We start from the raw sequence: 13,631 nt of genomic DNA, 5'->3' as shown, positions 1-13,631 counted from the left end.
TTGCATTTAAGGGAAAATTCACTCTGGCAAAACGTTTATAGTAAGAAGAAAATAATTGCCGATGGTTTAAGTTACATCCATCAAAAAAATAACTAGTTATTGTTATTCGAATTATTTGATTTGTGACGTCATGTGCGAGCAGCATCCATATTCAGCGAATGGTAAAAAAATCAATGAAATGCCATTTTTTTCTAAAAATTGAAAAAAGGTTTTTACTGGAACTTTTTTTTATCAATGGACAAATCATTTCACATCCGATCGTGAAAAGAAAACAAAAATAAGTCATCCGGAACCATAAAAAAATGAAATGCATGCACATTATTTTACATAACATATGGGGCACCTGCTCGTTTCTGACGTCACAAATCCAAAACTTAAAATTCTAATTAATAATCTTAATCTTTTAAGTATTTTCCTCAAACCTCATCAATATTTTTTTCTGCTATATTTACGACAAACTTTTCTTCAGTGTGAACTCCCCGTTAAATGCTTACAACCAGGGAGAAAAAAAACCACGTATGAATTCTAATGGCTATGAAATGTATTCAGTGACTACGTAGGTTTCGTGATAATGTGATAATGTGATGTTCGATGATAGTCAAGTAAGTTTACAGTATACGGACCCCTTACCTACTCTGAAGAAAGGCTTTAACCATTTTCTTAAATTGCCACGTACCACGTCCAAACACTATATAGCAGTTACCTATAATGCTCTGTTGAAAGTCGTTTGATTCGGTCAAAACAATGGTGACTTAAATCAAGATTTAGATTTCGAATCAAAGCAAAGCGATCGAGGTCAGGCAATCCTGAAAAATGATTACACCCTTCAATGGCCGACCACGCCCACGACATGTTCATGAAGTTAAAAACTAAAACAAAAACAACAGAGAGACATACAAAATACACACACACTCAGTGTTCAATATTGATAAATCAATGATTGATTTTTTTATTATAATACCTTCCACCATAAATAACAAGCGATGAACATCAGAATTCTCCGATTGAGAATAATATTCAAAGTGATCATTGAGTTACTGACCAAAGCACCGTTAATTATTAGTAACTATCTTCCGGGTAAATAAAAAAACAAATTGGTTTAAAGTTATATAAAGGAGAAGTTAGTATTTCAACGAAGAATTCATGATTCGCAAGGAAGAGATCGATATGACAATGGAACTGTTCGAGATGAAACAAAAGCAGTACTAAGAGGAATTACATTAAACACGAGAAATGAAAACATCACTTACTAATGCTTAATGGAATGACTGATGTATACAACGCCGTAAATCAAATTGGAAATTTACCGACTGGAAATTACTTTTATTAAACAAAAGAAAACACATTTAAAGTAAATGAATACCGTCGAGAAGATGCAGTCAAAATATCAAAACCCCATCATGCCACAACGTTATTATTTGTATCAGGAACTCATGCAATTTTAAATCGAGGTAAATTTATTATTCGAAAAAAAATAGTGTTGCTTAATAAACAGTCCTGTATCAAGTCAATGGTATTCATCATAACATGAATAAAGAGTAAGAATGTCTGAGCCCCTTACCTAAAATTATTAAAATGTTTGACTTTTTTTATCTTTCAAACCATGCGGAAGGGGAGGGTGACTGCTATTTCCGAAACAGAGTTGATTACGTGATAATGCGTTGAATGATCTTGGTTTTAATTTCATGAATGGTCTCAAATCAAATATCGTAATAATGAATTTCTGCTTGTAAAAAAAACATGTTGAAAAACAATGTGTGGGGGGTGCGTGTGAATGTAAGTGTGTGTGTAGGAGGGTGCACGTGTGTGTGTGGTGTGTGACCTGTGTCAGTGTGAGGGTGTATGTGTAGAGAGAGGGGGACAGAGAGCTACGGGGTTCAGTCAAGTATCATGAGCACATTGATCAGACCAGGGAAAAAATGGCGTCAAAGAATCTCTTATATCTCGTCTTTTATTTAACTGTACGACTTTACATATTTTTGCAGTATGATTTTTTTTCAATAAGCTTATTGTTGTAATTTTACTATCGGAAGATCAAATTGGTATTAGACCAATAACAGAGAACCCATCCTCAGTTTAAAAGACGAATGATTACCATGTCAAGAGTACATACAGCTGATTTGAATCCTGGGAATGTTAAGAGCTCATTCAAAACATCCCACACACGATGAATATTTGTGGAGTCAAAGTGTCGAGTATCCATCAAACCATGGACCTATTAATAGGTCCATGATCAAACCAATAACAAAGAAAGAAATCTAACAGAAATTATTTCTTCCAAATTTAAAAAAAAGAACAATGTCGGAATCAACTAGTTTACGAAACTTAATGAAGACTATAAAACAAATACAAGTCAATGTACAAATCACCACGGAAAAAAAGATGCAGATAAACTATCAATTATATAATCAGGGTTGAAATTCCAAAGCTCATAGATCGAATCGCGCATTTTATATGTGTTGATAGGCCGAAGAAGGCACTATTCTGGCATATCATTTGTCAGATTGGCTTCCTCATCGGTCACATCTGTCCAGGTCTTTTCATCTATGACTCTCTCTTCATCGGCCCCATCTGTCCAGGTCTTTTCATCTATGTCTCCCTCTTCATTGGTCTCATCGGTTAAAACTGAACAAAGTACACACAAACAAATATATAAGTGCAGGCGTGGAATTTCGTTTAAGAAAGTAGGGTAGTGGAAATCGGGCTCTAAAAACTTTAAAACTACAAATATTTGATAATGCCTCCCCCACCCCCTCCGGAAAATATACAAGCACAAAAGGACAATTAATCCATCCAAAGCGCCCATGTACATTTCAGCAGAGGAAGAAGTCCGCGCAGGGGATGGCAGTTGTATTATCCCAATCCCAGAGCCTTTGGTTTGAACGGCTCTTTCATGAAAACCTCGCTTTTTATTACTATTACTAATTACAAGACATACGGGATGGCTGCTTGTCTGTGACGTCGCAAAAATAAAGACTTAAACATGCATAACTCCAATATTCCTTGACAGATTTCCATTATATAATGTAAAAACGCTGTTTAGAATTTTAAGCACGTTCTTTAAGCCCGTCACTCTAGCAACTACTGCTTGAACTTTTCAAACAACTGTTGAATAAAAAATCAAACAATTACAAAAAAAGGTTAAACAATTTGTTGTTAAAGTGACAGGCTTAAACAACGTGATCTTTTTTTTACTGTGTAAGCCTCGGAAGATAATCGTTATTTTTTTCAATTAAACCGACTTATCTTCGAAATAGGACATAAATGTGTGTAGAAGAGTGGGGAAATTAAACAAACATGAAGATGAAACTACTTTGAAAATAAAAATGAAATTCGGTATCCAAATCATGAGAAGTGAAATTGACAAGTACTTCACATGCTTTGTACTTGGTTATAAGGGATTTGTTGATTTCATATCGGATTCCTCATCTACTTTACAGGGAAGTAATCAGGGGAGCAAGTACTGCTTAATGTCTTCTTGAAAACATAAATAATCATACGTATTTCAAAAAACAGAATAAATTTTAGCATATTTTTTGCAATGGAGTAAATTGAAGAGTAGTCCCCGTTAGGTACAAGAAGATTTGCAAGAGATTTTCCCCCATTTATCTAGTGAATCATAATTATTTTAAAGTATCTTTTTACATTTTTCTCTAAAGAACGGAAATTCTTTAACGATTTTTGTATTCGTGAGATTGATAGATATATAACTAAACAATTAATATGAGCTCGAAGCGTAAGTGGAAAAAAAATCGAGAGTTATTAGGCCTAAAAACGGGACACCCGATTTATGTTTTGTAAATAATAAAATTGATGAGTGATTGGGATCTTATTACATTAACAATGCGAACGCAGAACACGAGCAGATTTTTTATATTCCGATCGAAACTGGATAATTATTTATTATAGACCTAGAATCTGCGTATCTGATTAAAGTTACATGTGCGCGCATGTTTCAGATTTTGACCTGGAATCTGTGCATTCAAAATATGTTTTTATCATGCAAATCAATAAAGGGAGTGCGAAGCGCGAACTTGAAATATTTGATATTCCGATTTGAAACTGGTTGATTTAAATGGAGAACAAGCTGCGTATCGGAATAAACATACGCACGCGTGTTTCAGATTTAGACCTGGGCATTCTAAATACATTTTTATCATGAAAATCAATAAGGCGAGCGCGAAGTGCGAGCTTAACATATTTGATATTCCGATGTGATAAGGGGTCAATGTAAGCTTTATAATTCAAGCACTTTGTGGGAAAATCGTGATGCGGATATGGATCGCAATTAATAAAGAGCTGATATTTTTCATTATTTTCGCTTTGAGTTTTGACATAGGACCGGGACATTCCAAGGACATTTTGTCAACAAATGAAAATGATGACTATCTTCCTATTTCTCTTCCTAAACGCGAGATGAAACTTCATGATATTCCATTCTGAAAAGGAACGGTTTCATTATTACATCAATTTGTTATTTATTAATCTAATAAGCCTAATGAGAGCGTGAAATCTTTTAATGTTTTGACCTGAAAATTGAATTCAAGCATTTTTTTATTATTGATAGGATGCACGAGTTGATATATTTTTAACAATTAATGCGAGCGCTAATCGCGAGCCGAAATTTTTAATTGATATACTGTCATGAAATAAGGAGTTATAACTAGTTTATCGTAGAATTAATATTGAGATGTACATAACGCATAAATCAGAATGCGCGCGTGCAGCGCGAGCTGATACGTTTTAGTTTTGACAATCAGGCCCGTGTGGGGAAGTTTTGAGAACCTTATGGAATACACGAAAATAACTAGGTACCTGACAAAGCAGAGGAGAAAATGTTGACATTCAGACCGTAAAAGGGACCTTTTTTACAGAGCAACTTTAAAAATCAATTTGTAAATCAAACAAAATAATGAAAAGTTCGCTTTCCGAGGTGAATAATGTTTTGTATATTGACTTCCAAAACTTGATATTTTAAGATCCATATTTAACAAGATATGTAAATCGCCTAACAGGTAATGTGAAGCGCGAGCGAAGATTTTGTATAGTGACATGAAAGATTTTCCCAAGTCCCCCCCCCCCCTCATCTTATTTTGTTCACTCGTCTTCCTCCTCTTCTTTTTTGTCCTCTCTTTTCCCTACTTTTGGGGGGGGGGTCCGCTAAAAGGGTGGCACGGGCCCTTCGGCCCTGGATCTGCCAATGGTCAACCGCAGCACACGTATCTCACATTTATACTGAGTACCCCCCCCCCCCCCCCCTCCCGGGTTGCCATTATAATGAGTGGACCTCCCCTCCATCCAGGCTCAATTATCCTAGTCAAACTTACTTTCACATCGATACTCATTGGTGAACACTGTTGTGTCCCCACATACGCCGACGACTTGTTTCACTGCCAGGCGACGACCTTTTGGAACCCCACACTTAACTGTGTGAGTAACGACCCTGCTGAAGTCACTACTCTGACTCCTCGACCAGTCATGCGTTGTAGTAGCGGACACCGACAACCCAAGTGAGAAAATATCCTTAAATACGGCTCCCATCGATACCTCGACGGAAGTCGACACACTCCTTCCATGAGTAACAGATCTTCCTAAAACCACGCCTTTCTGTACCGAAAACACGCACTCCATTTTGTCGCCCTTGATATTGTCGCAAGTTTTCAACGAAGAAACCCTATCTTCCGGTCTACAGTTCAACGGAGCGTCAGTGTAGGGACAACTGCATGACCACGAAGACATATAATTGTCCCAACCTCCAAGATGAGGTTTACTGCCGGTATATCTCATAATAGGACCGTTAAAATGGCCGTTTACGTAGGCAGTCAAAGTGCAACCCGGTCGTACAACCAGCGCAGAAACGCGGTCATTCCACCCATCACAACCTCTACCCGGATAGGTCTCCCCGTTGAGAACATCCCACGTGCCTCCAGTGCATGATAACAGTTTGTCATGGTGACCATAATCATAGAGGCGCGCACAAAGGAATTTATTCGTATTTACTTTGTACGGGAGAGTTTCGGGTTCAGGGCAACGTCCAACAACAAGACCAGTGACACTCAGTCCAAGCAGGATGATACTTAGCTTGAAAGCCATACTCAGATCTGAAACGAAAGAAAAGAGCAGTTTTGATGATTATTTAGTGCATAGTTAAAGGTCAAATCCACCCCAGAAAATGAACGTTCATTTGAATAAGCAGAGAAAAATCAAACTAGCAAACGCTGAAAATTTCATCAAAATCGGATATAAAATAATAAAGTTATGGCATATTAAAGTTTCGCTTATTTTTCACAAAACAGTGATATGCACAACTCAGTGACATGCAAATGAGTCAGTCGATGATGTCAATCACTCACTATTTAGTTTTTTTATTGTTTGAACCATACAACATTTCATTTTTTACAGATTTGACAATAAGGACCAACTTGACTGAACCATATAGTATCAAACAATGCTAATTCGACATGTTCAGGGAGGGATTATTTATCATTTCCACTTGACAATGAGGAGAAAAATGGAATATTTCATATATAATGAAATACAAAAGAAGTAGTGAATGGATGATGTCATCAGTCTCCTCATTTGAATAGTAATCAGGATGTGCAGATATTTTACATCCGATTTTGATGAAATTTTCAGTGTTGTACTTGTTGGATTTTCTCTTTTTATTCAAATCAACTTTTTGTTGGGGTTGACTTGTCCTTTAAAATGGCAGGGGTAAAAATGGCAGAGGAAAAATATCAGGAGTAAAAAATGGCAGAGGCTCCCGAGAGGGGGGCACTTACATTAACGAGTGGATAACAATGCGCGATCCAAAAAAAACACGTAAAAGGGATGTCTTTTTCAAGATATGGCACGTTACGTACGTAAATTAAAAAGGGTGTCAAAAACACGAAAATAATGAAAAAGGGAATCTCTTTTTGCTACGAAAGCTATGTCGTTATTTTAAAATTTGCGATCAAATATATAAAGAAAAAGAAATATAAAGAAAATATTCTTTGTGCGGTGGATTTAAATCTCTCCCTGTAATTATCATAGGGTCGTGTGTTCGGCAGACTAGCGGTATTGGATAAATTTGTTTTGATTGTATATGTTGATCTGAAATTTCAATTAAGAAATATTTTTTATATCCTTCACATCTATCTTAGGCTGCGTTTATGCATCATGATTTGAATCACAATTTGAATCATGATTCAAAACAGCAGCATGAATCACGATCCGACAGAATCAGCGTTTATACGACCATCTTTCTAACGCTGTTTCTCCCTGAATTCGGGCCGATCCAGTGCGCATCACAGTGCGCAGTTTGACCCAGGAAGTATAGGTCAACATTTTCGCACGTGTTTCTAACTTCACGTCGGCTGCTAGATTTTTGCTGCCGCCGGAGCTAACAAGCAAACGTTTGTGCAAGTGCAACGCTTACTCGGCTTCCGAAAAATAAATCTTTTACTTCCAGAATTCCGTGTATTTTACCTCATATTGTTTTTGATCGGGAACCAGAAGGGGTCATTATCCTCCCTCCCACCTCCCGATCGATTTTTCTTGTCTATGGTGGTCCTGTACTGGGCACGAATTCTGTTAATTTTGTCTCGACAGGCGGTGCCACATCTCCGTTGAAATCCCTCCCTCGCAAGCGCCGCTGAAAGGGATCGTCTTATTTCTGTGAATCCCGGTAAGGGATGCTTGTGCTTCAGGCTGAGCCCAAAGCACAAGCAGAGCCCTGAGTTAATTCATCGTCGATCAGTCCAATTTGTGCCTTTGGAACTTGAAGAAATGATTGATGAAAACAATGAAATATACAAATGACGCTACAGTACAACCCCGGGGGTACAATACACAGAATGATAATTCCTAAATGCTGGCAATACTGCTACACGAAAATTAAACTGCACGAAACACAGCGCGCGCCTTTGAGTCGAACCCGGAAGAAGCACGACACAATGACGTCATAGAATCATGATTCAAATCACGATACGTTTATACGACCTTTTTCGTTCGTGATTCTACAGAAACGTCTTTCCAAACGCCCCTTTTTTCGTGTTTCATGTTTGTGATTCTAATCATGATTATATTCAATTTCGACTAAACGCAATCGTGATTCTGCAGAATCGTGATTTGAATCATGATTCTAATCATGATTCTAGGGTAAAAAAGTGTCGAATAAACGCACCCATAGGCCATACACATAAATCAGTTTAAACTAGTAACACATTAATTAGCACGAGCGGAAATCCCGGGGGGCAGGGAGGGGGACACAATGTAAAATATCCCCCTTCTATTTCTGGTCTTTTATGATGGAGAAAAAATACATCACTTCACAATCAAAATGATACTATATGACCTAACTTTTTAGGTGATTTTTTTCCCCTTTTTTCTGTCAAATTTTCCAGGACCTGGTCCCCCCTACCTTTAAGGACAGATTTCCGCCCATTTTGATTAGTGATGCGCACTTAAGGGCCTTTATCAAAGTTTAAAAAATGCCCTTTAACAAAAGATGTATTATGTGTGTTCAAGAGGTTCAGAGTTTTGAATATCAGAGCAAACTGTTTCTACATTTCAACAATCGTCCAACATTTTACATCGTACCAACTGTTTTCAAATTCTCTAAACTCAGGCGGAACAGGGGTCGGTTTTTTATTTTTCATACTAAGCAAGCTATGTATTCTCTCCGCAAGAGCGCAGGATCTTGTCATCTATCGCCTGATACTTTTGATTTTTGTGATAGATTATGACATGATATACATGTAGAGAGACTTATTATATTTCATTTTTCTCTCTTTTTATTCCTTTTTTGTGGTCTGTATGCCACTGTGAACATGATTCTTTGCGGCAGTAGCGTGAAGAGTAGAAAAAACGAGAGGGGCAGTATGGCGCATGTGCTAAAAAGCTGCTTGATATTAGTCCTGAGCGAGCGAAGCGAGCGAGAATAAAAAATCACATTTTCATGAGAATTTAACTTTCAGATATTTCTTGACATTGTATTCAGTAAATAAAGTTATATCCTACACTTTTCCTTTGCTTTTCTTTCCGCCTTTTTTTCTTGGTTGTAGAACCTTTTGGGACCATGGCCCAACCCTTCTTACTCATATACGGCAGTGCTATGTGGTTTGGGTCCGTCTGGAGCCCCTGGAACTTCTTGATATCAAAGCCATTTAAACTTTGCAGATTGCCGCTATTTTTAATCAAATCGCAGGTATATAAGGAATATAGCTTTTACACAACACATTTATTCAACCAAGTTGAAGTAAATATATTGAAGGGGCAAAAAACAACAATTTATTAAACAAAATTGGTATCACAGAGCATAGTATATGAAGCCGATCTATATTGTGTCTCTGCGAGACCATTTGCGTGAATTCGATATATGCTGAATATACCGGAAGTAATACGCAATTACAGTAAGGCATTGGATATTAGTTTTTAACGACATTTTCCTTTGGTGTCAGCTCTTTGTCGGCTTTTTTGACAGGATGTTTGCAGCAGGTAATATGATATATTAATACAGATATCTGCCAAGTGTAAAAAAGTGCCATCAAATATAATGTGAAAGTAACAACCAGTATGGAAATTACATCCAATGGTCTCCATGTTTGTTGAAGTTGTCAACTCAAAAGAAAAACCTCATGGGCATAACTTAAAAGGATCTTGATCTGGGTTTGGTTGGACATGAAAGAACGGCTACGCCTGACAGAGTTCAAATTACTAGTATAAGAAAGTGAAGGAATGTTGGATGAACTGAAAAACAAAAGAGAAAAAAAATGATAAGAGAAGGAACGACGAATATTTTTTTTAAGAGCTTTCTCTTCACATGTCACGCAATGAGCGGCCTGCATAAATGAGAATCCCGACTTTTCGCAGAATAACGCGGCCGGACTTGACGACGGTATATTGATTTTGGAAGAGCCTTCTTTTCACATGTCAGGCGATGAGCGACCTACTCGGATGAAAATGACAAAGGGGATGTTCGCTTCCACCACGCATGACGGATTCATAAAAGATGTATTGTCAAATGCCCTTTATTTAAAGGTCAAGTCCACCTCAGAAAAATGTTGATTTAAATCAATAGAGAAAAATCAGACAAGCACAATGCTAAAAAATATAATCAAAATCGGATGTAAAACAAGAAAGTTATGACATTTCAAAGTTTCGCTTATTTTCAACAAATAGTTATATGAACGATCCAGTTACATCCAAATGAGAGAGTCGATGACGTCACTCACTATTTCTTTTGTTTTTTATTGTTTGAATTATACAATATTTAAATTTTTACGAATTTGATGATTAGGACCTCATCGCCTGAAGCACAAAATGTTGAAATAATGGAATTCCACGTGTTTAGGGAGGAATAAAACTTCATTTCACATGACAATGATGAGAAAATCAAAATATTTCATATTTTATATAATAAAATAGAAAAGAAATAGTGAGTGATGTCATCAACTCTCTCATTTGGATGTAACTGGCTCGTTCATATACATGTAACTATTTTGTTTAAAATAAGCGAAACTTTAAAATGCCATAACTTTGTTATTTTACATCCGATTTTGATGAAATTTTCAGTGGAATGCTTGTTGAATTTTTCTCTTTTTATTCCAATCAAATTTTTGTTGGGGTGGAGTTGTCCTTTAAAGCACAACTGAGGAGTCTTAGCATGGGCGGAAATCACAGGGGGGATCAAATGTCCCCCTCCTATTTGTGGTCACTAATGATGGAAAGAAATACATCATTCAAAATCGAAATAAAACATGGATTTTAGGACGAGATTACCTTACTTTAGGGATCATAGCCTTTTTTTTTGCCTGTCAAATTTATTTTCGTCGAAATGACCTTAAATTTGGGGTGATAACTTTCCTTTTTTTTTTCTTCTTTTTCTCCTTTTGGGAGAAATTTTCGTCCCTGAAAATTGGTGAAACAAAATAGTAGTTTGTCTATCTCTAGGGTGCAATTTCAACACCTCAGGGTATGGTGCTCTATGAACACCGTCTGGTGTCAGTTTTTACAGTGTAGTTAAGTAAAGAGCTAACTACAAAAGAAGAGACTACGCCGTATTTGCAATAACCGTTTTATTTTATTTTTTCATTTATTCTTTCTACATATTTTCGATTTATCTGTTTTTCTAGAGGGGCCAAACAAGCTACATTCCAAAAAAAAGAGTGAGTAAAAAATATAACCAAACTAGCATGTTTGCTAAGTTTTTCCCTCAGATTGCACAAAATGCAACTTTAAAGGGTAAATTCCAACGCAACATTCATGTTCCCAGTTTACCTAATAATGGGTAAGCTTTTTTTAGAGTGTAAACAAATTGGAATGATTTTTTTTTAATCAAACCTTCTTTTCTTCACCCACTGACAAAGACCCATGTCTGAATCAAATGCTGGAAGTGAAAAGTGTATTCTACCATCAGGCGCAGATCACACAACATGTCATTTTTTTTAATTTGATTCCACCAATCAGATTGTTTTGGTCATCAGAGTCATTGATTGTATCCAAGAAATGTCAGATTTTTATAAAGATTTAAAATTCGATAGGGCCTACTTGGTACAGAGGAATGGGACCTGGTGCGCGTTTTATAAAAGTCTGTGAACAATTTTAAAAAGTTTACTATTCGCCGATGATATCCAATGATTTCAGTATATAGCTTTAAAAAGTCATTGCAAATTTGAAGGACAGGGGACAGCAGATCATCCGAATATTTGCGCCGGACGAGCAATTGCAAATATGTCATTACCCAGAGTAGAGAGCGGCTTCGTAGTAAATGCGGAAACTCTTCATCCCTTCATTACTCTGAATTAACATGATTAAGGCAGATTTTTTTTCCGGGGAATGGTATGAAACTGTTGGGGATCAAAACCACATGAGGCATGCAGATCGACGCCGCACAACTGAACTACCATGTCTGGTTAAACTACATTTAGAACTGCAATTGGTTTTTGGGTACGATGTGCATGCATTCACGTAATAATAATAATAGTAGTAAAAATTACATTTATGAAGAGAGCTTAGCACTTGATGTTTCTAAAGCACTTTATATTCTCCTTCCGTTTAGTACAGTCCTCTTTACGGAGTATAGTCTTACTTGGCTGAGGCTGCAATTACAAAAACACAAGACATTTGGTGCAGTTGAACAAAATTAAACTATAGTACAAGTAAAAAAGGATGGATCTCAACTGGAGAGCTAACGGAGGGTGAGTGGTTCCAGGTGGCTCCTGAAAGACTCAGTTGAAGGAGCCAAAACCACTGTTGTAGGCAGGACATTCCACAAGCAGATGGTACTTGGTACCCCGGTCAACGCCACTTCTTGCGGAGCTTTGAAACCAGGGTTCCAAGACTCAATTACGAGGAATGCTATATCGGCTTTCGCTTACTACTGAGCTTGCTGGGATCAATGCCTTGCCAGAGGACGCTAGGCCGCAGTCGACTTCGAGCACGCAATTCTCTGATTACAAGGCGAGAGACAGAACTGCTGTGCAACACTTTACTTCTGTGTTATGTTTAAATGACGACCTATTTTAAGATTTCAAACCAGCTATATAATCATTTGAGTTTCAAAAGGTGGAAAAATTGAAAATTAACTTATTTGAAAGATTGATTATTCTTCTTTATAATGTTAAAAATTGAATTTGTAAAGTCGAATAATTGATGGGACACAGGAGTTTTCCAACACAATTATTCCGTATTGCTTGAAAGTTATATTGACAGAGGGCATAGTGTGCATATCTCGTACTTGAGTGAACGCAAAGTTCGCCATGTAGACATATAACCTTCAATAAGTCGACGTGACAATATACTGCGATATGTGCGGTCAAGCCAAAATATACGCACTGTAACATTAGATAAGAATATCAAAAAATGATTGTCCATTCCCTTACCTTTCCAATCACAGTACGACGTTGAATCTGGTTGATGTATGTAAGTCTGGCTGGATCTAATGTAGTCTGGAGGCTCCTAAGAATCTCAATTCACTCTGTAGACGAAGGTGCTGATCAGATGGTTCCTGGTTCAATCACTGATCTTCCAGGAACGACGACTCGTCTATTTATCAGCTAAAATAGGGGCGTAGACAATCGAAACGTTCACACCCTTTCCGAAAAAAAATATCAAAGCAGATTTGGATTTTACCGGTTCTTTGGTAACTATTGAATTAAGAGGTGTGGTCTAATGATAAAAGGAAAAGTGTGACCAAATATGGTAATTTGGAAGAATAACGATCTGTGAAGCAAATTCTATTTTATTTTCTATTTTCTTATTGATTTCAATTTCGGCGTATCTCTTTTCTGATTTATCGTTATTCTATTCGATATAATATTTGTGGCCAAAAATATATCTTCATCCAAGCATTTTCGTAATATAGAAGAAAACTTAAATAAGACCAACCTTTAAGAAATGACTCTTTCCCTTATTTCATATAATGTCTTCCTTATTCATATAATAATAATATAATAAATATAATATTATTATTATTAATTTCAATATAAGAACGCTTTGTGCTCGCATGATTTTTTTTATCAAATACCCAACTTGTTCATGATTGCAAAATGTGCTCAGAAGGTTGGGGGAAATAACCTCGCGCTTCTCACTCGCGTTAATGTATACCCATTCTGTTTGTATGCCTTGTTTTAGTCCTTCATCTGTGT

The 13,631-nt window shown here is 36.8% G+C and overlaps 1 protein-coding gene across 1 annotated transcript; it reads right to left on the bottom strand.

Moving 5' to 3' along the window:
- Positions 1–922: 922 nt before the first annotated feature.
- LOC121425899 lies at positions 923–13,070 on the bottom strand. The gene is made up of 3 exons (XM_041621993.1): positions 12,867–13,070; positions 5,328–6,101; positions 923–2,625 (listed from the first exon to the last, which is right to left on the bottom strand). The coding sequence occupies exons 2-3, from the start codon at positions 6,091–6,093 to the stop codon at positions 2,480–2,482; spliced, it is 912 nt and encodes a 303-aa protein (XP_041477927.1). The 5' UTR covers positions 6,094–6,101; positions 12,867–13,070; the 3' UTR covers positions 923–2,479.
- Between the last annotated feature and the right edge of the window lie 561 nt (positions 13,071–13,631).

The sequence above is a fragment of the Lytechinus variegatus genome, chromosome 13, assembly GCF_018143015.1.
Source record: "Lytechinus variegatus isolate NC3 chromosome 13, Lvar_3.0, whole genome shotgun sequence".
In the NCBI taxonomy this organism is placed as follows: Eukaryota; Metazoa; Echinodermata; class Echinoidea; order Temnopleuroida; family Toxopneustidae; genus Lytechinus; species Lytechinus variegatus.
This window is presented reverse-complemented; position numbering and strand designations above follow the sequence as displayed.